This window comes from Lynx rufus, unplaced genomic scaffold, assembly GCF_022079265.1.
Source record: "Lynx rufus isolate CCGP_SWC_20201006 ecotype Redwood Valley unplaced genomic scaffold, mLynRuf1.p SCAF_9, whole genome shotgun sequence".
Classification (NCBI taxonomy): Eukaryota; Metazoa; Chordata; class Mammalia; order Carnivora; family Felidae; genus Lynx; species Lynx rufus.
In genome coordinates this window covers 59,995,740-60,020,707 of record NW_025814897.1, presented here as the reverse complement: position 1 = coordinate 60,020,707, position 24,968 = coordinate 59,995,740, and the positions used below count along the sequence as shown (strand labels likewise).

The 24,968-nt window shown below is 48.2% G+C and overlaps 1 protein-coding gene across 1 annotated transcript in view; it reads right to left on the bottom strand.

Moving 5' to 3' along the window:
* Positions 1-24,968, bottom strand: part of XNDC1N (XRCC1 N-terminal domain containing 1, N-terminal like) — a 38,719-nt gene that overhangs the window by 1,182 nt on the left and 12,569 nt on the right. The window contains exons 8-24 of the mRNA XM_047071680.1: positions 23,332-23,404; positions 21,628-21,755; positions 20,862-20,970; positions 20,780-20,784; positions 20,309-20,335; positions 19,957-19,973; positions 17,161-17,880; positions 15,096-15,308; positions 13,987-14,151; positions 12,793-12,967; positions 9,580-9,780; positions 9,333-9,495; positions 8,228-8,320; positions 3,680-3,872; positions 3,012-3,139; positions 2,811-2,889; positions 200-329 (exon numbers count right to left, since the gene is read on the bottom strand). Of these exons, the coding sequence (XP_046927636.1) occupies positions 200-329; positions 2,811-2,889; positions 3,012-3,139; positions 3,680-3,872; positions 8,228-8,320; positions 9,333-9,495; positions 9,580-9,780; positions 12,793-12,967; positions 13,987-14,151; positions 15,096-15,308; positions 17,161-17,880; positions 19,957-19,973; positions 20,309-20,335; positions 20,780-20,784; positions 20,862-20,970; positions 21,628-21,755; positions 23,332-23,404 (2,619 nt within the window). The remainder of the gene's footprint in view (positions 1-199; positions 330-2,810; positions 2,890-3,011; positions 3,140-3,679; positions 3,873-8,227; positions 8,321-9,332; positions 9,496-9,579; positions 9,781-12,792; positions 12,968-13,986; positions 14,152-15,095; positions 15,309-17,160; positions 17,881-19,956; positions 19,974-20,308; positions 20,336-20,779; positions 20,785-20,861; positions 20,971-21,627; positions 21,756-23,331; positions 23,405-24,968) is intronic.

Sequence of the window (24,968 nt, the reverse complement as noted above, 5' to 3'; positions counted from 1 at the left end):
TTAAGTGAGTGAGTGAATGGGTAAGAGAGTGAATGAATCAACAAACACATGAAGGATTAAATGAAATGAATGGAACAAATGTCTGAATGGCTCAGAGAGTCATTGAGTAGAAAGGCCACACTGCAGGGTGTGTTTGGGTGTGTGGTATTTATATGAGCAAGGACTGGCAATGGGGAAGGTTTGGGGGCAAGCCACTAACCTTTCCGACGGGTCTCCTCAAACTCCCGCCGGGCTGTCTCTATGTAGCGCTGTACCAGGGCCTTGATGACTCGGAGGCGGTAGGATCCACGTTCTCCCTCCCCAGGCCCTGCCCCTGCCCCAGGATTGGCCTGCGATGGGAACACCATAGGGTGAGAGAGACCCCCACCCCAAGCCATTCTCTAATTCTTGTGCCCTCCCCCAGATGATAAAGGTTGGAGGCCAAGTCTGTGCAGACTTTGCTGCCCCTGAAGGCCACATAGTTAGACCCTGATGCAGTCCTGGAAGACAGGAGGCAGACGCTGAGGAATGGCCAAGGGTAAGAGAACCAGGGTAGGGGGGCGAGGGGTCGGTAGGGGTGCAGGGGGTGGGTGGGGCAGGGCAAAGACAAAAATGTTGAGCCGGGCACAGTTGAGTTCTCTCTCCTGCCACCAACCCCATCTTGGTTTTCTTGAGTTAGTCCAGGCTAACTCTGCCTTTCAAATTCTGCACAGGGGGAGACTAGGGGCTGGGGGGAGGCACTCACAGGTACCTGCTCATGCTTATGAGATGGATATCATCATGCCAATTAGAATGATTGGTTTGGGGTCCAGTTATAGGCCTCAGGACGGTATCAGAAGAGCAAGCAGGGCATATGGATGGAGCAGACAGTGGAGAGAGAACAGAGGTGTAGTAGGCAAAGTGCTAGACTGGGATGACTTAGGTTCAAATCCCAGCTCCGTCATTTAGCAACTTTGTGCCTCAGGCAAGCTACTCAATTTCTTCAGGCCTGAGTGTCTCCAAATTTAAGACAGAAATGGTAATAATGTCTACTTCCCAGGTTAGTACTTCACTGGGACATAGAGTAAGGGCTCTCCACATGCTTAGGAAATAATTGTTTTTATCTAGTTTTATCTTCTCTCTAGATATTTTAGAGTTAGCATATGTACTTTTATAATATAACAAAAGCAAAACATTTTTTAAATATTTTCAGGGAAAAGATGGGATTGACCAAGATGGGCAGGCAGAAGCATGAGAGACAATGATAGGTCCTTTACAGCTACAGAGTTATGTAAAGCATTTTTCTTATTAAATAATCAGTAAAGACTTAGGGAGGCCATTTCCTAAGGATGTGGGATAGGTGGGAAAAGGATACCTGATTGGATCATCAAAGAATAAGTGAGGTGGGGGCAGCTGGGAGAAGGGTGGGACTCCCATGGGGGTGCACTGGAGGACTGGGGTGATCCCAGCTGGCTAGTGTGGGGGGGTGGTCCAGCAAGACACACTGCTTATGCCCATTCAGGACTGGCACATGCCTGGAGAATGGGGTTCAAGCCCAGGCAAAGAGGCAGAGTCTCACCCTAGGGTGGAGTCTTGACACAAGGTCTGCAAATATGCATCAGGCAGCCTGGACAGGAACAGGAAGTGGCAGGGGGAATAGGGTGATAATTCCAGAATTTGGAGTCAAAAGTCCATTAAGGTAAAGGAGGTGTCTACACAGGAACTCCTGGAGCCAGGAGGTCGTGGGAACAGGGAACCCTGGGTGTTTAGTTTCTTGTAAGCATCCTGTTTTCCCCATGCTGAACACATGCAGTTTACTGTGCCTAGAACTCCCATGTCCACTGTATCTGCCCATCAACCTCCTGTTTACCCTTCAGGATACTGTTCTGCCCTCAAGACTCCGGGAAACTCCCGGATTCCTGGGTCTGGGGCCTGTCCTCTGTGCTTCTTTCTACCATAGGCTGGCTGTGCTGTGCAATTACAGTCCATCTCCTTCCTACTCTAGACCTTGAGGGACCACCATTATGCATATCTTTATTTCCAGAATAGGTGTGCTTTGGTAAGTACTTGTTGAACAAACTATTGACCAATCAGGAAGAGCCTTCTTCACCTGGGGATCTGGCTTGGCGACCCTGGCCTGGAGAGATCCTCAGGTAACAAGTTTTAAAGGGAACAGATAGAAGCCCCTACAGACCTGGCAGTAACGCTGGTCTGAATTAGGATGGGGCTCCCATGCCTGGGTTAGGGAACAGATAACAAGAGATAAGGGAGCCCCTTGGAGGCTCAGCCTCCTCTCTCAGGCCTCTATCAGCCATTTAATTTCCTAGTTTGTGGGGCATTTGTCCCTTGGTTTCTTAACTTTTTTTTTTTTTTTTTAATGTTCATCTGTGTCTTGGCTCAGTTTGGGGCCAAGAGGTTTGTCTGAAGGCTGGGAGCTTTTTTTTTTCTTTCTGATGGCAAAAAGATTATGTAAAAATAGTAATAAAAATACAGTACTGAAAAGGATTATTGGGGGAGTAGGGGTTTCTTGATCCTTCTGTGGCTCAGCAGAGGCTCCGGTGGCCACTTAAGGTTATAGGATGTGCCTGAGCCGAACAGGGTGTCAGTGGCTTGGGAGCAAGGTGGCATAGATTTCTGTTTAAGCTGGGTGACCCATGGTTGGAAATCTAGAAAATGGCCAGAGTCAAGAAGAAGGAAAGGCAGTCATATGTTAGAGGAGGACCTAGGAGCTGGCCTTCTGGAGAACATGTCCAGAAAGACAGACGAGGGTGTGCAGACAAACAGGTGGTATAGATAATACCATTGAAGGCCTGTTGTGACGAAGACCACGGACAAGCAAATGAGGTACTCACAAAAGTGGGGATTGGCGGGTAGTCTGGCTTCTTGGTTTTACAGCAGGAACAGCAACAGCAGATGAAGCGGAATATTCTCCTGAGAGATTCAGAGGACCCACAGTGGTTGATCAGGGGACAGGGTGTAGGGAATTGGGCAGGAGCTGGGCTAGGGGTGCTGGGTGCTTGGGGGGTTGGGAGCGAAAGCTCTGAGGTCATTACCTGAGAAGGTAGAAGAGGGCCTTGGGGGAGGGCAGGATGTTGAAGGGCACAGGCAGCGTCAGGCCTTCCCGGAAGTAGGACAGGTAGAGCTTGGAGCGAGCAAACTTCCACTCCACATCGGCGTCGTCCTGAGGCCGGAGACAGAGGCTGTGCAAGGACTGCTTTGGCCCCTCGCCCTCCTGCCCGCGCAGTCTGCCTCATGCTTCCCCTGGTCTCCATGTCTCTCCTGCAGTGTGCCAAGCGCCGCCTTCTCCCCATTCCCATTTATCACTCACATTTCCCCCACCTGGCTCCCCCCTTCCTTTCTTCCTCACCATTGTCTTTCATCCTCTGACATCCAATTCCTGCCCAGGCTGTTCTCCAGCCACAAACCTGACCCCATCCATCTTCCCTCTCCCGTCCCATGTTCCCATCTACATTTCCACAACACACCCTTCCTCCCCACCATGAAGCGTCTTGTGTCTGGAGAAACGAATAGCATTATTAAAGAGCCTCATTTTAGAGATGAAGAAAATGAGGCCTGGTAAGGAAAACTTGCCCCAAGCCACAAAACAAAACAGGAGGGGAGCCAGAGGAGGAACCCAAGTGTCTGGACTCCTTGCATCCATTTCCTCTCCATCTCTGTGTCCCTTCTTTTCCCTGGCCACAGGTGGCCTCAGTCCACACACCTCAATCTTCTGGAAGGAGTTGGTAATCATGGCAATGAGCATGTTGAGCAGCACAATGACCATGACGATGGTAAAGATGCCGTAGAGGGCCCGGCCCACGAATTCAGGCACCAGAAACTGAGGCATGTCTACAACGCTGTGCTCCTCCATGCCAAACATGGTCCAGAACAGAAACTGGAATGTCTCGTTGAAACTGGTGTGCCGGGCCAAGCAAAGGATAGGATGTGAGGGGTGGGAGAAGAGCCTCAGCACCACCCGGACACACTCCTCCTCACCCTCCAGGACCCAGCCAGACACACTCCTCCTCACCCTCCAGGACCCAGCTAAGGGCGATCTGCTTCTATGAAGCCCTTTGGACCACAATGACCCATACCTACTCTTGTCATTTCTGAGCTCTCACTTTTATTCTTTCAGTAAGCCAATATTTATAGAGCATGTTACTACGAGCCAAATGTACTAAGGATACAGCTATGAGAGAGAGAGTAGGGGCATGAAGATCAGTTAAGAAACTTGTCATGGTCTGGGTGAGAGAGGATGGTGATTTGGACCACTCTGATAGCAAAGCCAGTGCCACCTCTTCCGGGAAGCCCTTCCTGAACTCCCTTCTCGACCCCCAGCAGAATGTGCTTGTCTGTTAGTCACTCACAGACCTGATCACGTTATCTGTGAATCCATCTTACTCCCTCCATCTCAGTGCCAGTACAGGCCTAGATTACTGCAACAGCCCCTGCATCTGGTCTCTGGCTTCAATCTCTTGTTATTCTGTCCTCTACATTGCATCCAAGGTGTCCTTCCTTCCTTCCTCCCTCCCTCCCTCTCTTCTTTCTTTCTCTTTCTTTCTTTCTTTCTTTCTTTCTTTCTTTCTTTCTTTCTTTTAGATAGAGAGAGTGAATGGGGCGGGGAGGGGGAAAGAAAGAGAGAGAGAGAGAGAGAGAGAGAGAATCTTAAGCAGGCTTCACGTTCAGCATGGAGCCCAATACTGGGCTCAATCTCACAACCCTGGGATCACTACCTGAGTTGGCTCAACCAACTGAGCCACCCAGGCACTCCCCCCTCCCCTGCCCCATCTAGGTGTTCTTTTTAATTGCTGATTCGAGGTTTGTCAAACCTTAAATGCTCCTAATCACTCTCAGTTCATATGCCTACCATGCAACTTACCTGAGATTGTTAGCAGAAATATTTTTTTTTTTCCTTAATAAGGTGTCATCTGTGAACGAACAGCACAGGAGGGCTCAGGCTGCCTGTGCCACTGTGGAGTGACTGATACCACCAGGACCTATGAAGCAAGCTGGAATGAATGGTTGCTGCCTCTGGTGCTACAGTTCACAGTTTCAGCTGTCTAAGCTCAGTTCCTTTAAGTTAACATCCTGAAGGTTGGATGTGAACAAAAGTTCTTAGTAAGAGGATTGGTCTCCATTTATACTGGAATAAAGCCTCCATTTATACTGGAACCAATGACAAAGCCTTGACCAATATCCACAGGCCCAAGTGTAGCTCCTTCAGCATCATTGATAAAACCATGTAGTTGCACTCATGAAGAATTTATAACAGAATCATTGCTTCGAAGGCCACCCGGAGCTCCCTGGCATGCTGGAAACAGCCCAAGCTTCTTAGGAGGACATTCGTGGGCTCCATGACCTGGCTCCTCTACCCTCTCCAGCTCTTCTCTCAGAACTCCCTCTACATGCCAACCATGGAAGACATCTTGCTATTCTACAGCCATACCTCCCTGCTTTGGTACATGTTCCCTTTCTGCCCAGGATGCCCTACACCTTCTCTGAAGTCCATAATCCTTGTAGGTGGAGTCCAGATAATTCCTTCCTGGTGAAGTCTTTCCTGATTACCCAAGCTGGCTGGAATGAATGGTTGCCACCCCTAGGGGTTTCCCCTGGAAGGAGCTTTCCCCTGTGGGTCTCCTCAACAGAAGTCCTCCTTCCTCACAGCACTTATCACCACAAATTGAGCTTATTTGTGCACACTGGGTATCTTCTTCATGAGACTGAGCCTGGTTCGGTTCATTTCCTCTATCTGTGCTTCCAGTGCCAGGGATAGGACTTACTGCAAAGGTGTCAGTAAATGGGTGTGGGCCCGACAACAATTATAAAAAGCCCACCACAACTGAATGATGAAGTGAATAAACTTAAAAAGTGGGCAAATGAATGAATGGACAATGAATGAGTGAGTGAATAAACAGACACAAGAATTATTGGCTATGTTTTGGAAGAACTGAGCATCAAAAAGAAATAATGACTATAATGGATCTTATATTTAAAAAAATCTTTGAATCCCATAGTGATTTTTAAAAAATAAGACAGCACTTCTTTAGAGAAAAATGCCAGCAAAGAAATATAGAAAGAGAGGCGCCTTGGTGGCTCACTCAGTTGAGCGTCTGACTTCGGCTCAGGTCATGATCTCACATTCATGGGTTCAAGTCCTGCATCAGGCTCTGTACTGACAGCTCAGAGTCTGGAGCCTGCTTTAGATTCTGTGCTCCTCTCTCTCTCTCTCTCTCTCTCTCTGCCTCTCCCCTGCTCGTGTTCTGTCTCTTTCTCTGTCTCTCAAAAATAAATAAATAAATAAATAAATAAATAAATAAATAAAATGTTAAAAAATTTAAAAAAATATATAGAAAGAATGGCAGTAGTAGAAGATCACCATCTTGAAACCACTATTATAATAACTGATTCATGGATGCTAAAGCCACTGGGTGAAAGGTTGCAAGGGAACAGGTTAGTCACACGGTCTCAGCATATCTTTATATTACTAAAGGGCATCCTTAGTACCTTTACAGTGAAGAGGTTTGCTAGACCATTGGGCCTCCCAATGGGCTACATTGACATCTTCTGTCTCCTGATGTGATGCAGTGGAAAATACACATCATCAGCTATGTTGTGTTCTTGACAAAACTGCTTAACTTTAATCTTATCATGAGGAACTAGTCAGATAAATCCCAACTGTAGAATACTCTACAGTATACTTTGATCTGTACTCTTCAAAAAAGTTCATTTGTTATGAAAGACAAAGAAAAGGTAGAGGGCATGTTGCAGATTAAAGGAGACTAAAGAGAGGGGCCCCTGGGTGGCTCAGTCGGTTGGCGTCCGACTTCGGCTTAAGTCATGATCTTGCCGTCTGTGAGTTTGAGCCTCGTGTTGGGCTCTGTGTTGACAGCTCAGAGCCTGGAGCCTGTTTCGGATTCTGTGTCTCCTTCTCTCTCTGCCCCTCCCCCGCTCATGCTCTGTCTCTCTCTCTCTCTCTCTCTCTCTGTCAAAAATAAATAAACATTAAAAAAAATTTTTTTTAAATAAAGGAGACTAAAGAGATATGATAACAAAATGAAACACATGACCCCAGATAGGTTCTCAGAGTTTTAAAAGGGTAGAAAGACTTTTGGCGGGGGGGGGGGGGGGGTCAACTGGAGAAACTTGAATAAGAACTATACAGAAAATAATAATTTGGGTTCAATATTAATTAATTAATTAAACAATTTTTAAAGTAAGCTCTACATTCAATGTGGGGCTTGAACTCACAACCCCCGGATCAAGAGACACATGCTCTACTGACTGACCTAGCCAGGTGCCCCTTGATATTAAATTTTTTTTGAGGGTGGGAGTGCCTGGCTGGCTCAGTCAGTAGAGCATGTGACTCTTGATCTTGGAGTCATGAGCCCCACATTGGGCATAGAGCTTACTTAAGAAAAAAGAAGAAGCATCCAACTTCATCTCAGGTCATGATCTCATGATTCATGGGTTAGAGCCTGCTTTGGATTCTCTGTCTCCCTCTCTCTCTGCCCCTTGTGCATGCTCTCTCTCTCTCTCAAAAATTAAATAAACATTTAGGGCGCCTGGGTGGTGCAGTCGGTTAAGCGTCCGACTTCAGCCAGGTCACGATCTCGCGGTCCGTGAGTTCGAGCCCCGCGTCAGGCTCTGGGCGGATGGCTCGGAGCCTGGAGCCTGTTTCCGATTCTGTGTCTCCCTCTCTCTCTGCCCCTCCCCCGTTCATGCTCTGTCTCTCTCTGTCCCAAAAATAAATAAAAACGTTGAAAAAAAAATATAAAAAAAAATTAAATAAACATTTAAAAAAAAAGAAAAGGAAGAAGAAATAAATTTTTTTAGTGTGATAATCGTTTTGTGGTTATGCTCTTAGGAAATCTGAAATATTTAGGGATAAAGTGTCATGATGTTCGCAACGTACTTTTAAATGTTTCAAGGAAAATAAAATAAGAAGAGCAATAGATAGAGCAAAGTGTAGTAAAACATTAACAACTGATGAAGCTAGGTGAAGGGTATATGGGCAACCACTGTGCTTTTAACTTTTTCATAGGATTGACATTTTTCAAAATAAAAAGTTTGGGGAAAAAGTGAATGAGTAAATGAGTTAATGAACAAATGAATGAGTAGGAATCAATGAGAGAGTGAATTATTGCTCAAACAAGAGATTAATTATGAATGAAGAGATGAGAAAGGAGAGGGAAGGCAGTGGTGATCACTAAGTTCCAGACCGATCAGCCCCAGACTCCCACCTACCCACCCTGCCTCCACCCCAGCATACTTGCCCAGACGCTCTGTCTCCTGGTAGGGCACGTAGATGTTGTTGAGGCCACAGAGGAAGGCAGTCAGGATGATCATGAGGATGAACATAAACCTGGCAGGGGGTGGGATGGGGAAAGGTCAGAGAAGGTTTCTATGTTGGGAGAAGTCAGGTTCTGGGAAGAGGGATCAGGCGATGGCCTCCCAGACTCAGCATCTCTTGACAAGTATTCAAATTTGGTGATTATTAAGAACAGAGAAAGTAAAGATGGGAAAGGAGAAGTCATTTAAAATGGTGCCAAAGCAGGAGCTCTTCCTTGAGAATGAAGGATACTTAGTTGAAGTGATCCAAGCTGGGGATGGGCCAGTCTCCCAGGGAGGGACTGAAATGCTAAGAGGTGGTTCAAGGAAGAGTGAGGCAGACAGTCCTACTGGACAGGATTTATCAGCAGCAGTGGTAAAGCTACCTGTGAGAATGGGTCAGCCTGCAACAGGGGCTGGGTGGGGGGCATGCGGGTAGAAGAGTCTCAGGGGTGGGGTGGGAGATTCTCCTCAAGCTGAGCTGAGCTGAAGATGTTCGTAGATGTAACCAGGGCTTCAGGCAGGGGATTCCCTGGGCAGCAGGCACTAACTATGGGCTCTGCTTAGCGGGAGAGTCCAGGTTTGGCTGCCAATTATTAGGTGATAAGCACCAAGAATACCAGATAATGCCATGAGTTCAAAGAGCTGTTGCAGAGTGGGAACGATCCAAAGGGACCCCTGACTCCAGTGCCCTTACCACAAAGATGGGAAAACTGAGGCCCTGAGAGAGTCATGAGGAGCAACAGAACTGGGGCTGGAACTCCCATCCAAGGGCTAGTCCTGCTCTCAGTGGTTCCTAATCTTTTCAGGGGTCATGGGCTTCTTTGAGAATTAGATGAAAGTTATAGACCCTTGCTGCAGAGAAATGTGCATTTACGTCTACATCCCTAGTTTTGTCTGTAATTTCAGGACCTCAGAGGTCTCTGGAGCCTCTGCAAGGAAGCGAGGTTAAGAACCCCTGTGCCAACTAGAGGTGAGGACTTTTACAAGGAGGTCAAGTGGAGTCTATCACAGTGGAGGATGCTCTGAGCAGGTACACTACTCACCGGATCATGTCGTCAATCATCCTGCCAATAGAAATCTGCAGAGTGCCCAGGGACTCATGGGCTGGCAGGATGTAGGCCAGGCGGGTGAAACTGAGCATGCTGGTGATGGCAAACAACACCTCTGCCAGGAACTGGGGGTCCTCAGTGCGCCACTCACTTCGCTCTGTGCAGGGTGGAATGAGGCTGAGGCTGACATCCAAAGGAGAGAAGGGCCTGGGGGACCCCAACTGAGTTGGGGGGCACTCACCAGCCGTGGTGAAATAGTGGCAGGCAGCCCCGTTGGGGGCATCCCGGCAGTGCACGTGGGCAAGCCCAGCCAGAAGGAGGCGCAGCGCAAAGGCCGCCAGGTACAGGGACAGGATGACCACATCCAAGAAGTTCCACCAGTCCAGGAGGTAACTGCGCAGGCCCTCAATCCACACTTCCTTGCACTCAAACCACAGAAAGCCTGAAGGTAGGAGGCAGGGACAGGACGAAGCAGAACTGTCCTGCTTCCAGGTCAGAGGTAGGTTATGGTGTGGGGGCACCTATCCGTGGGGCGGGGGAGCTAAAACATCACAGGGACGAAGGTGATTAAACATAACCATGCAATCTACGTAACTACAAAGTGATCTGTGAAAATAAAGAAGACTACCAGCTGATGTGGACTCCTCTACCGTGGGGCCTGCACCAATGATCCCAGTTGGCTTATATGCATAAACTAACACCTGGGAGAGGTTGGTACTGGGAGGGAATGGTTTAAATCTGTTTCTCCCTGCCCTCCACTGAATAAATGCTGGACAAATATTTCTAGAATATTGACTTGAAGGGGCTCCAAACTATTTGCCTGCTCTGAGTGCCCATGTCTCAGTGGGGAAAAGTGCCAGACCTAGGGATGGGGGCGTTGGGTCTTGGACCCCATTAGCCAGGTAACCCTGCCGCATTGTACCTTTCTGCATTCCCTGGATACACGTTGTGTGCTTTTTCTGTCTGCCTAGAATGCCCTTCCACACCCATTTGAAGCCAGGCTCGCCTATATGGCCCAGGTCAAATACTGCCTTGTCTGCAAAACCTTCCCTGAGCAGGTGCAGTGAGTTGCTCCCTGAACTCTGCTCTCACAGCTCCATTCAGATCTCTGTGATGCCATCAACCACGGGGCCCTATGGGGTATCTCTTCCTGGGTCTGTCTTCCCTCACCGCCCCTAAACTCTGAACTCCTTAAGGGCAGGGACCATGTCTGATTCATCTCCTTGTCCCCAGTGCCCAGAACAAGGCCGAGTAGTCACTATTAAACTAACATTTATTAAGCTACCACCATATGCCAGTGGGACCCTGGCACAAATATGGTCCCCGGCCTTCCAGGATTCTAGTGAGGGAGATGGGCAAGTAGCCAAGTGGTTACAATTCAGTATGGTGAATGCAAAGATTGAGGAGCAGGGAAACAGGTTGTTTTGGGAGTATTTTTTTTTTAATTTTTTTTTCAACGTTTATTTATTTTTGGGACAGAGAGAGACAGAGCATGAATGGGGGAGGGGCAGAGAGAGAGGGAGACACAGAATCAGAAACAGGCTCCAGGCTCTGAGCCATCAGCCCAGAGCCTGACGCGGGGCTCGAACTCACGGACCGCGAGATCGTGACCTGGCTGAAGTCGGACGCTTAACCGACTGCGCCACCCAGGCGCCCCTTTTTTGGGAGTATTTAGGAAGGGACCCTCACCCTGATTTGGGGGCCAGGGAAAGCTTCTCAAAGAAAGTGACATTTAAGCTGAGATTTGAAGGAAGAAGGGGAGCCAGCCAGGTGATGGGGTCATGTGGGAAGGGGACAGGACTGGAGAAAAAGAATGAGCATAGGCCTGGGACAAGTGGGAACATGGTGTGGTCAGGAACTGAATCAATTCTGACAGCAGCAGACTATCTTGTGAACCTGGGATGGATGTTCAGTCCTGTATGTTGTTGCATGGATGGATGGATGGAACCATATTTAATTTATCCGTGCATTATCAGGGCTTCACTCACAGTGAACAACAAGCATTTATTAGGAGTTTGCTGACTAAGCTAGGGCTGAGGGGAGGGCAGCTGAGGAAGGGGGCCTATGGCCCAACCTGCTGAGCTGCCCAGCCAGAGGCTAGATAGAGCTCTGGGGGGTTCTTGTAATTGCCTTTGCTGAACTGTTCAAGAACACTTGATTTCTGCTATAGAAGAAAACCAATGGAATGCATGAACCTTACATGTTGAGCATAGATAAGTTAGTTATTTGGGTGGCATGTTGAACAAATAAAACGAGTGGAGCATTTGTGTGTGAATACATAGAAAGGGATTAAGTATTCATAATATACTGAATATACATGAGGCAGCTGAAGCCCTCAGGATTCATCAGCTCTTAAGTCAGCTACCCACTGTTGATACCCTTTCTGGCCCTATGTGTCTTTTGCACAAGAATTCCTTGGGGTGCCTGGGTGGTTCAGTTGGTTAAGCGTTAGACTTCAGTTCAGGTCATGATCTCATGGCTTGTGAGTTCAAGCCCCATGTTGGGTTCTGTGCTGACAGCTCAGAGCCTGGATCCTGCTTCAGATTCTGTGTCTCCCTCTCTCTCTGCCCTTTCGCTGCTTGAGTGCTCTCTCTCAAAAATAAATAAATTGGGGCACCTGGGTGGCTCAGTCAGTTAAGCATTAGACTTCGGATCAGGTCATGATCTTACGGTTCGTGAATTTTAGCCCTGCGTCGGGCTCTGTGCTGACAGCTCAGAGCCTGGAGTCTGCTTCCGATTCTCTGTCTCCCTCTCCCTCTCTGCCCTTCCCCCACTGGCGCTCTCTCCCTCTCTGTCTCTCAAAAATAAATAAACATTAAAAAAATAAATAATAAAATAAGTAAACATTAAAAAAAAAAAAAGAATTGCGAAGGAAATTCCTAGCTGCTCATCAGGATGATTAGCAAGCTTCAGCTGTAGCCAGACATACTTGCCCCCATGTCTCTCCTATAGACCAAGTGTTGGGGCGAGGCAACTTCTGGCTCTCGCAGCCCCTGCTTAAACTTTAACTCTGGTTCTCATAACAGCACCACCATTTATGGATTTAGTAAACTGTATGATTGAAGCATCTCAGTTTGGTCTGTGAGCCTTTCTGTTCCATGACTTTCGGGATAGACTGCCTGGTGTCCTGGCAGGTTACCATTACACCAGGGTCATTTCCCACCTGAAGCTATGGACCAGTGTCTTATTTGTGAAAGGATAGGAACCTCTGGAGTGGGGTAAGAATGGGGCCCCTGCTCAGGGAGTCTTATCACAGGGCTAGATCCTCTAACTAGGGGTGAATAGAAATGGTCCCTTGGAGTGCTGGAGCCTAGAGGGGTTTGGTTCTATGTTTGTGGGCATCTACAGGCAGAGGGTCCCCCCCACCCCCGCCTCTACTGGAGTACTTACTTTGAAGAACCGTGAGGGAGCCCACAAGGGGGACCACTACAAATAAAGTGCCCCACACACGTACCTGTGACCCAAACCATGTGTAGGGAAGTCTCCCAGACGCTCTGGCTGCGGCCGCGGAAGGTGCTCAGCTGTGTCTCCATGGCCAGGGACTCACCCAGCAGGAAGATGAGGAACCACAGATAGGAGGCAGAGTGCAGCAAGAACTTCAGCACTGGGATCTTCAGCAGACGGCCCAGCTTGCAGGGAGAGGGAGGAAAGCATGGCTGTCAGAGGCCTGTCACACCACCGCTTCCTTGGAGAGCTTCCAGACCCCTCCTTTGACTTGCACACTTATCCAGACATTTATTGAGAATGTGCTCTATTTCACATCTATTTCCTTCACAGCTGTGTGAGGTGAGTAGTACTATTCCCATGTGTTTCAGCTAAGGAATTGAGGATCACAGAGTAAAACAACTTATCCTTGGAGGTCCCACAGGCTCTTCAGTCTCAACCAAATTAAAAAATAAATTCATCATCTTCCATCCTAAACTGGTTCCTTCTCTTCCTCCTCCTGTGTCCCCATCTCAGACAACGACCATCTCCCTAACTCCTACCCTCTCCCCAACCCATCCTCATGCCTCTAGTAGAGAGAACTTTCTAAAGCACATAACTAAAGGGATCACTCACTCCATTAAAATTCTACAATGGCTTCTATCACTGCTTATAAAGCACTGCTAGATCTGGCCCCTGCCTGCTCCCCATCACTCACTATTTGTACGTATGCTTCAGCAACCAGAAATTCTTTCCGTCTCACTGATACTTTATGTTCTCCCTCCCCTGGGCCTGCAGACAAGCTGCTTCTGCTCCCTGGGACACCACTCTCCCTGTTTCTCACCTGGTTAACATTATATCCCCCGGATCAGGCATAACACCCAGCTCGCAGCAGGGTTTCAAGGAAATGCTTGTTGAAATGAAGGAATAAAGATAGCTAGGTCCATACAGGCTCTCAATAATTTGTAGGTTGGGGCGGGGGTCTCTTTAGGAGATTTTGGGTCGTACATAAGATTCAGGCTTTGGAGGCAGAGAGACCTCAGTTTAAATCGGGACTGGGCTATTTACTGCGTCCCCTGGACAAAAAGAGCACTTCTGTTCCCCATGCCTCCTCTATAAAATGAAAGTGTAATACCTACTTTCCAGGGCCACTTCAAGTGACTTCATGGGAACATTAGCAAAGTGCGCAGTAAGTGACAGTTATCATTAACTTTTTTCTTAGTACCCGGGACTTGGGTGCCAGCCAGTAGCCGAGGCAGAGGAAGGGCATGGTGAGGAAGATCAGGAAGGCGACAAAGAGCTTCCAGATGGTGGTGCTTCCACGCCAGCCAGCCAGGTTCCCACACCAGATGGAAGACAGGACTTGCTGGCAGATGGGGTGTGCTACAAACTAAGCAGAGATGGCGCGTGAGCAGCGTGGGTGGTTACCAGGCAGGGAAGGGAGGGGGAGCCAATTGTGTGCACAGTCCTGCCTTCCCTGCCCCAGAGACGAACCATATTTCTTCTCAGGCCAGCCAGCTCAGAAGAGAGGCAACTCATTTGCCATGTGACCTTGGGCAGACCCCACCCTTAGGCCTTGGTTTCCTAGTCTGTGAGGGAGAAGCTTAACTCAAAAGATTTTTCTGGACTCTCTGGATTCCTCTTTCTTTCTTGAGTCTAAGCCAGGTAGTGGTGGGTGGAACTAGGTACCAGAGTCCCAGAACCCACAGGGTTTTCTGCCTTCTTAGAGATGTGGGGCACCAGTCTTGAGGAGGGGAGGAACAGGGAAAGTAGGATTTGATGTTTTGGGAGCAGGGCCAGGGGAGCCATTATGAAGGAAAGTTTTTGGTTAAGCTACTGGTGAGATAGGATATCTGAAGATGGGTGAGATGGAGTAAGGGGTGGGAGAGTCTAGAAAGGGAGCATGTCTTCAGCTTATGGGGGCAGGCATCTAATAAGGTAAGGAATAGTGGAATCACTTGGTATGTAAGCCCTGAGAGATCTAGTCTACTCTTGTTGAATACAGAGAGATACCGAAGTTTAACAACAGAAGACTGGACCAAACTAACTCAATAGGCCAGAGGCAGAGCTGAATAAAACCCAGATGTCTGGTCTGAAGGTAGAGTCCTGATGGGTAATGGGACTTCCAAGGCCTGGGGAGAGGTTAGGGGCTTAGACTGAAGGTAAGAAGGGGGTTGGGGAGGCCCACAGGACCAGGGCCTAGCTAGAAGGGTGCTCAGGATCAGGTCTCGGAGGGCAGGGGGAGGACTTATTTAGGCTGGACTAGGGAATACCTAGCCATGGCAAGGCAGGGATTAGGGCAGGGGTGGGGGAGGTAGGTAGGGCCCAGCTGACCCGCTTCTGGTTGTAGTTGACGGCCAGTCTCAGCCTCGCCAGGTTGGGGATGCCTTCCTCAAAGGCCTGGCCCAGGCCCTCAGCCTCGGGTTCAGTCTCGTTGTCTTGGCCCAGGTCATTGAGTACTGCGGTGACCTCACTCTGGTTCCGGCACATGCCCAGCAATTCAAAGCCATAGTCCTGGCTCAGTGACTCCAGGGCAATGTACTCAGGCTGCAGGGAAGCAGATCTGTGTATGCCCACTGCCCTGCGGACACAGCTCTGGTAAGTCAGCTCCACCCTCCCAACAGTGGGCCTGGCTACCTCTGTGCTGCCTCAGGCCATCACCTCCCCACATATGATGTCACCCTGAGTCCTCCGTTCCTTCTCTGCCACCTCAGCTCTCCTCCTTGTTATAATTAGGGGCCTCTAGTGTCAACTTTGCTTCTCTGGTGCTCCATCGACCTCATCACTAAGTCACTGCAACCCAATCCCCTCTACCACTTTGCCAGTCCCTTGTACCTCCTTTCCTGGTCCCTGTTTCCTGTTCCACTTCTCATCCTCTTCTTTATGCCTTTCTTGTGTTCATTTCATTGAGTTTTTTGAGCACCTACCTTACATGAGAATCTGTGCCAGCAATGTTAGAAGCAGACATGAGTAAGGCAGTTCTCGCTCCACTTTACCCAATCTATTCTCACTTTTACTCAGGGCCCCAATCCCAGAGAGAATGCAGGCAAGAATTTGGGGAGGCTAGACCTGCACCCAGCACTGTCCCTCAGGTGGTATTACATTGGGCCAGGTGCTTCCCCTATGCAGGCCTTAGCTCCCTGGCTTGGAGGGTGGGGATGACAATCGGTGCTGCCTCCCTCAGTGGGCCACTGTGAGCACGGAGGGAAAGTCCTTCAGAGGAACCGCTTTTTCCTGCTATCTGTGAGGTGGGGGCTCTGATCCCTCCATAACTCTGGTGAAACAGCATGCTGTTTCCCCAGTGCACCTGGCATGGGCCACATCCTGCCTCAGAACTCTGTTTCCCCACCTAATGGTAATCTCGAGCCTGGGGACCAAGTGTGCCTGGCACAGAGGGGGTGCTGGTGGATGAGTGAGGGACAGGACTGGGCTGGTGGTATTTAAGGCTCCTGACCAGTCCCCGCTTCCAGGCCTCCCCCGCTCCCCTTCACTCCTTCTCTGTCCCAAGCAGCCCCTTGTACTCATCACCATGTGTACTTTTCCTACCCAACAGCCTTGCTTGGATTGCACCCCCTACTGCAAATATCCTCCCTACTCCTCCTCCTCCTCACTTGTTATTAAACCTCCTGGCTGTGCAGCCAAGATTAATTTTGCTTCTTTGAAGGAGTCTGCATGGAACACAACAGCTGTAGCTTCCTGACCTCCCTTTTCTAGGTTTTGGAAACCATGGAGCACCCTCCACAGAGGCACTCCAATGAAGCTGAGCATCCTAGGAGTGGCTTGTCCACCTCACTCTTGCCGATCACAAGCTCGAGGCTCCAACTCACAATGCTCAATATGGGGCCGCACAGTAGGTTTTCAGAAAGGATGGGTCCCAGGGGTGCCTGGGTGACTCAGTCAGTTAAGCATCTGACTTTGGCTCAGGTCATGATCTCTCAGTTTATGAGTTCGAGCCCAGCGTTGCACTGTGTGCTGACAGCTCAGAGCCTGGAGCCTGCTTTAGATTCTGTCTCTCTCTCTCTCTCTCTCTGCCCCTCCCCCACTCATGCTCTCTCTGTCTCAAAAATAAACATTAAAAAAAATTTTTAAAAGAAGGGACAGGTCCCACTGAATGTCATCTCTAAGTCTGTCTAGCTGCTTTTCTATCTGTGCTCTCCCTCCTTCCTCAGACAGACCCAGGGCATCCCTAGGGTGGGGTTTGTGCTGCCCCATAAATCTAGGTGGCCCTAGAGTGATGGCTCTCTTCCCATATAAATGGAGATTTACTGAGAACAGAACTAGGTCTCATTATCTTTCTGTTGTTTTCCACTTCCTGGAACACCCACCACGAGCCCACCCCTGACCATGTGGAAGGACAGATGCAGGGGACCAAGGGCAGGAGAAAGTATGAGAAACCAACCTTAAACTCAGGTTCCTTGCGTGCAAGGCGCCTGAGCTCCCGGCTGAGCTGGAAGGCAGCCAGCATGGCATCCTCACTGGCCAGCGAGAGGTGGGCCCTGCTGGCAATGCCGCGGTAGGTGTTGATGCGGGACAGGGAGAACTTCAGCAGGTCGTAGCGGCGGGCATTGCTGCACTCGAGGCAGGCACAGGAGACCGGGTGGGGCCGGGCAATGGTGTGGCCCTGGTCCATGAGCAACTGTGCGATCTCATACAGATCCTTCTGGCAGGCCAGGGTGAGTGGAGTGACACCAGGGGCAAAGCGTGAGCCATCAATTGAGGAGTCAAAGAAAGCCAGTGAGAAAGACCTAGTGTCCACTTTGCGGCCCTTCTCCCGTTCCAGCCGGGCCAGCAGGCGACGCACCACTGCTGGCTGGTTTGTGTCCACTGCCACTAGCAGTGCCTCATGGATCTGCCGGAAGTCAAACTTGACATTGGCCAACAGCACATCGGTGATGGCCTCGTGGCCCAGCCGGATGGCCAGATTGAGAGCTTCCCTCCAGGAGCGGTCCTCGGCCTCTTCCACGTTCCTCAGGGGCCCGCCTGGCCCACTGCCTGAAGCCTCCACCCCGGACTCCAGCAGGTGCTGCACTAGGCCCAGGCGGCCCTCCTGGATGGCAGTCAGGAGCGGAGGTGGGAACTTTAGCTTTTTGTTCACAATCTCCGTCCAGTTGGGCTGTGGCTGGATAAAGGATGGAGAGGGTGGGATCCCCAGTCTCCAACCCCCTTTGCTCTGAGGCCTCCCTCATCCTTCCATCTTTAAGCCCTCAACCCAGCCACTGTTCTATTTTGCTTTAGACCAAACACATACTAACAGTGTTGCTTTCAAAGGACATTTAGTGTAGTGCCTATATATGCTCATTATCTGAGCACTTCACAAGTACAGTAACTATCCTTACAATAACTCTGTAAGGTAGGAGTGATCACACCCCCTTCAACAGGAGAGGAAACTGACATACAGACATGCTAAGCCACTTTGATGAGATACAGACCCAGGTAGTCTGGCTTAGGAGTTGGTGTTCTTAACTACTTTTATGATACTTCTCAACTCAAATAGGAATTATTGTTACTAGTTTTGGATTTCTGGAATCTTTACTTATTTGAAACATCGAAAATGTGGGATGTAATAATACAAATAAATGATTCCACTTTCTTCTTTTAAGAAGGAAATTAACAATGCTACCACCTTTATCTGAAATTAAACTCTATATCAAATGTACATCCTACACTTTAGTATATATGTTTTATCCAATGTAATCATCTTATATAATGACATGAATGTTCCCCCAAAATTATGTCTGTGTATGGGATAAATTTCATTTCCATGTTTTTTGGGAATCAATCATTTTGGAAATACCCTTTCATACCATAGTAGTTTCTTGTATAGATTTTGTAAGCTTTTAGTAAATAATCTCATTTACTGAAATACTGATATTAAGAAAATTGGTCTTGCTTGAAAAAAGCATCTTTCTCTTTTTAAAAACCATTAGCTTGAAACTATACAAATTTATTCTTACAGTTCTAGAGGTCAGAATTCAGAAATTGGGATCATTGGGCTAAAAAGTCCAGGTATTGGCAGGAGAGGGTGGCTCTAAGGGAAAATCCCATTCCAGCTTCTAGAGCTATGTTCCCTTCATTCCTTAGTTTACGGCTACCTGCCTCCATCTTAAAGGCCAGCAGCACTGGGGCGCCTGGGTGGCGCAGTCGGTTAAGTGTCCGACTTCAGCCAGGTCACGATCTCGCGGTCCGTGAGTTCGAGCCCCGCGTCAGGCTCTGGGCTGATGGCTCGGAGCCTGGAGCCTATTTCCGATTCTGTGTCTCCCTCTCTCTCTGCCCCTCCCCCGTTCATGCTCTGCCTCTCTCTGTCCCAAAAATAAATAAACGTTGAAAAAAAAAAAATTAAAAAAAAAAAAAGGCCAGCAGCACTGAAGATTACCAACATTTTCTTAGTCACCACTTTATTGTGTAGATCCTTAAAGGCAGTGCCAGGCCTGGGTCTGGCTGGGGATCCCTTCCCCAGCACAACTTCTACCCTCACAGGAACCTGCACACATTGGGCTAGCATGGGCGCCCTGAAAAAGGGTAGGTTAAAGCAGGTGGACGGGGCCATGCTCGGAATCTACCACAGGATCTGCCCAGGACCCAGCTCCCATCTTGTTGACTTCATCTTCCAGCTGCGCATCCCTCTGAGAGTCCCAGAGCCTCCGAAGGACAGGTCCAGACATGTCCACACAGGAGGGTCTTTGAACTGGGCTTTCTCCAAGCCCCTCAGCTCTGTCCTGGCCTCCTAGAACATCCCAATGCTCCTTCCCCACCAACCTACCTTGGCATTGCCCAATCCTGCTTTCGGTAGCATTTCTCCCTCAGTGCTGTCTTGTCCTTCTCTTGTACCAGGCCTAGCCCACCCCCAGGGCTCCTCTCTGGGCCCAGGCTCGGGACTCCAAGGGCTCTCCTCCACCAACATGGCAATGTTCATCACCTCCATGGCAGCTAGGATATCCTTACTGTCCCTGTGGCTCAATCTACTGTTTTAATCATAGTCAGAAATGGGACCAGGATGAGGGATGGTAGGAGAACAGGCCTCTTACCGTGAGGAGGTCCATGGCTGCACCCACCTAGGCTGGCAGGGACCGAAGGACTGAACTGCTCTGGCTACTCCCCTGACTGTACCCAGCTTCCTCTTTCCTACACTTGAGTTCAAAACCCCGCCCTTGGCCCTCCCTTTGCCAGGACCAGCTGCTCCCCCTTTGCCCTGTACCCTGGAGACCAGAGGAACTGATGAATACCACACAGTGAAAACTTCTGGGAAAGGGGAGAGGACACAGTTGCTCAAGGAAGGTGTGGGAATAGAATTTAGAATGTTATAGGTGGAGGGGACCTTAGAGACCCTCTGGTCCAACTGCCTCATTGTACAGGTGGGGACTGGGTTTTGTCCAAGGTTCCATAGCCAAGCCTAGAACTATTCCTTAGTCATTAACCCATCTGATCTCTGGAATTGCTCTGCAAGCAGGATGCTTAATTGAGTCCAAGATGAAGAACTCAAGTTGCTTAAGGTCATACAGCAACACTGTTACTTGATTGTATGTAGGGAGGGAACCCACCAAGGATACTGGGAGTTAAGCTCAAAAAGCACTCAACTTCCCAGTATACCACAGGGTCCCATCTGTTTTCACTGGGTCCAGTTTTCCTTTCAGGAAAATGGGCATGAGGATGCTCATCACTCACTGAGAGGAAGATGTTCTGGATTATGCCCCAAAGCCCCAGAGAGATCATCAATTCTATCCCAGAAGTTCCAAAGGGGAAAAGGATGGAACTGTCTTTGGGAGAACAGGGTGCCATGGTGACAGAAGCCTTGACAACTGGGAGTGGAGAGCAGGCTGGGCCCAGAGGTACCCTGAGGCAGAGTCCTGGGGGAATGAGTGGAGAGAAGGAGAGAGGGCAGCCTGGCCTTATTAGCTCTTCTCCGCGGTCAAGAGATCCACTCCCCAGTTTTAGTCACTGAGGGAAGGGGGGCCAAAACCACAGGACCTCATGGCTCATGCCTGAGGGAACTCCCCACACATGCTGGCATGTTCTTCTACTTCTCCTGCTGAGAAGTCCAACTGGCATAAAGGGCACTGGACCCAGGAAGTGGGTGGTGAGCTGTCCGGGGAGGACACCCACAGTACAGACTGTGATGAAGATGGTGATGAGGAGGGAGAGGCTGGGTGAGGTGGGGAGGTCTCTCCACAAGTCGCAGCATGCCAGGGAAGAACCTTGATGCTGAAGGAGCCTAAGGGGGAGAGAAGGAGGTTAGCAAAGCTGGGCCTGCTCCCAGTGCGGGCTGTTTTTGTAGGAAGTTTACTCTGGCTGGATAGTCTACTCCTGACATTATCCGCTCATGAATCCACCAAACATTTATCAAGGGTTTACTGTATGCCTTACACTGTGCCAGGAGCTGAGGGGTGTAAACCCAGGCCTGTCCTTCTAGACTGTAGAGGTCAAGGGTAAAGATAAGCTAAGGCCACAAGCAACTGTGACACAAAGCAGAAGGGAGAAGTGCTAAGCGCTGAGGAATCAGAGAATGCTGCAGGGTTGCAGGTTGGGACAGATTATCTAAGATGAGACAAGACTTGGCAAATAAGTACCATTTGAACAGGGACTTAGAAAACTGGGACATGGAGAAAAAAAGCTGTGAAGGAAATGCTAGGCCCTCTCTGCTAGTATTTTATATTGTTTTGTTTCATGTTTCTCCTGGGGACAGGGCCTGTGTCCCTGCCTCAGCTGGGCCAACACAATGTGAGCATGTCCTCAATATAGACTTGTATGTGTGTGGAGAAGAGCAGGAGTCCCAGCTCGAATGTTCTCTGGCAGCATTCCCAGGTCTCCTAGTCCTGCCTCAAGGGATACCTAGCAGTCCCACAATAACCCCTATGCCCCAGCAGCTCACCTGAGCAGATGGGGCACAGCGCACTATCCTGGACCCCACTGCTTTGGGCCTGGGGTCGCTGGTGTTCTCTCTGCCCTGCCTTTGCTATCCCCCTCCGGTTTGGCCGAGAGTTCGAACTGGATAAAGGCCTGTGACAGAGAATAAAGACCAGCTATTAATAATAGGCCACAAAGGCTAAAGGAGCCTCCAGTTAGGACAGAAGAGTGTCGATTCATTGATGTGGAGCCAAAAGCCCTGGTTGGAGTCCTGGTTTTCCCACTTGATGTACCCAACTTGAGGGAGGTCACTTAACCTTGACCATCTGAGAACAGAAGTTCTATTATTTCTCTCAGGTTTTTAAAATTATTTTTTCTTATTCTGATATAATGCACAGCCCATAAAATTCATCCTATTATACTATTCAACATTTTTAGGATATTCACAGGGTTGTGTCACCACCATGACTATCGGATTCCAGAACATTTTTATCACCCCCAAAAGAACCCCTAAACCCATTAGTAGTCACTCCCACACCCACCCTCACCAGGACCCTGGCAACCACTCATCTACTTTCTATCTGTATGGATTTGTCTATTCTGGACATTTCACGTAAATGCAATCATATAATGTGTGGTCTTTTCTGACTACTTTCACTTAGCATGTTTTAAGGTTTATCCATATTGTGTGTTGGTACTTCATTCTTTTTTAATGGTTGAACAATATTCTATTGTATAAATACACCACATTTGGCTTATCTATTCATCAGTTGATGGACATTTGGGTTGTTTCCACTTTTTGGCTATTATGAATAATGCCGCTGTGAACATTTGACTATACGTTTTTGTGTGGACACCTGCTACCAGTTCTTTGGGGTCTATTCCTAGGAGTGGAATTGTCGGGTCCTATGGTAACTCTATATTCAGGTTTTTGAAGAATTGTTTATGAAGGTGGCTGCACCATTTTACATTTTCACCAGCAATGTATGAAAGTTCCAGTTTCTCCACATCTTTGCCAACATGTTATTGTCTTCTTCTTCTTCTTCTTTTTTGTAATGTATTTTTAAAGTAAATTCTACACCCAGTGTAGGGCTTGAACTCAAAGCCTTGAGACCAAGAGTTGCATGCTCCACCGACTGAGCCAGCCAGGCACCCCTGCTATTGTCGTTTTGATTACAGCTATCCTAGTGGGTGTGATCACTGTGGTTTTGATTTGCTCTTCTCTAATGGCGAAAGATATTAAGCATTTTTTCATGTGCTTATTGGCCATTTGTTTACCTTCTTTGGAGGAAAGTTTATTCAGATCTTTTGTCCATTAAAAAATTAGGTTATTTTTTATTGTTGAGCTGTAAGCTTTCTCTATTATTCTAGAAACAAGTCCCTTATTGGATATATGATATGCAAATATCTTCTCACATATTCTGTCACTTGTCTTTTTATTTTCTTGGTAGTGTTCTTTAAAGCAGAAAAAGATTTCAATTTTAATGAAGTCCATGAGATACAGAGTACCCATCTTCAGATTCTGATTTACTACAGAGCTACCTCCTTGCTTAGTTGACAACATGTGGACAAGGACATCTTTTCTCTACTACCCTCTGGGTCTAGACCATGAGATCAAGACACAATGGTACTCAGTGATCTAACTAAGACACAAGTGGGGGAAGGACAGGTGTAGGTGGACAATAAGGTTTGGGGAGGTGATTTGGCTCTTTCAGATTGATCTACTCACCTGTGAGCTTGCACTTTCCGTCTCTTCGTCCTGCCCACATTATTCTCTGAGTTTTGCTCTTCTGGTCTGAGCTCTGTGTTAGAAATACTCATTAAATCTAGCTCATTAACAAAAAGCCCTTCACAGATGATGTTCCTTCTTTTTTCTTTTTTTGTTGCTTTTAAATGTTTATTTTTGAGAGAGAGAGAGAAAGAGAGAGAAAAAGAGAGAGACAGAGGGGGAGGGGCAGAGAGAGAGGGAGATACAGAATCTGAAGCAGGCTCCAGGCTCTGAGCTGTCAGCACAGAGCCAGACATGGGGCCAAACTCACAGATGCTCAACTGAATGAGCCACCCAGGTGCCCCTTTTTCCTTTTTTAACGTTTATTTATTTTTGAGAAAGAGCACACATGCATACAGGAGGGATAGAGAGAGAGGGAGAGAGAGAGAATCCCAAGGAGGCCTCGCACTGTCAGCAAGAAGTCAGACTCAGGGCTGGAACCCATGAACCGTGAGATCATGACCTGAGCTGACCAAGAATTGGATGCTTAATGCAGTGAGCCACCCAGGCGCCCCATGATGTTCTTTCTTTTAAGAATAGTCTTTCTATCCATTTTTCCTGGTTAATTCTTTCTCACTCTTCAAGTCTCACATGAAATATTAATTCCTGTGAGGCACTTTCCCTGAATTCTCTAATCTAAATCTGATCATCCTATTATGCTTTGCCTTTGAAGTACTCATCACAGTTTGCAGTTGTAGACTTACTTATATTACATGGAGATGCCTCTCCATTAGGGTAGGAGAACTGCTATTTTCTGTGCTGTGGAATCCCTGACACCTAGCATGGAGCCTTGAACACAGAGATGGTCAGATATCTGTCAAATGAGTGGCAACAAAATCCAGCAACAACCATTTGTCTAGCTATTCAGAACTTATGAAACACTTTATATAGGAGTTAGGAGTTATATATAGGAGTTATATAGAAAGTTTGTAGGTACTTTCATAGCTCCAGTGTCCAGCTGACTGGGTGCCCCCAAAAGGTTAGCTCCTTCCCATTTTCTGTCTCTTAAAATAATAAACTACATCCTTCCTTATGTGGTAGACAGCTTCTGAAAGGACTCCTATTGATTTCCTGCCTCCTGGTAGTCATGCCTCCCCTTGAATTTAGGCAGAACCTAGTAATTTGCTTCTAATGAATAAAATATGGCAAAAGTGATGGGATGCCACTCCTGGGATCAGGTTATAAAAGACCGACTTGTTTCTTTTTTCTTTTTTTAGTTAGTTTATTTATTTTTAGTAATCTCTATACCCAACATAGGGCTTGAACTCTCGACCCCAAGATCAAGAGTCACATGCTCTTCTGAGCCAGCCAGGCGCCCCGGACTGACTTCTTTCTTACTAGCATGCTCTCTCTTGACCTCTAGCTTGTTCACTCTGATGAAGCAAGCTTCCACATTGTGAGATGCTCCTGGGAGAGGCTCTCATGGCAAAGGAATTGAGGGAAGCCTTAGTCCCACCACCACCCACGAGGAACTAAATCCTACTAACAACCATGTGACTGAGTTCGGGAGCAGATCGTTTCCAGTGGAGCCTTGAAAGGACTATAGCTTTGTGTCAGATCTGGAGCTGGAAGATGCTGTTAAGTCATGCCCGGATTCT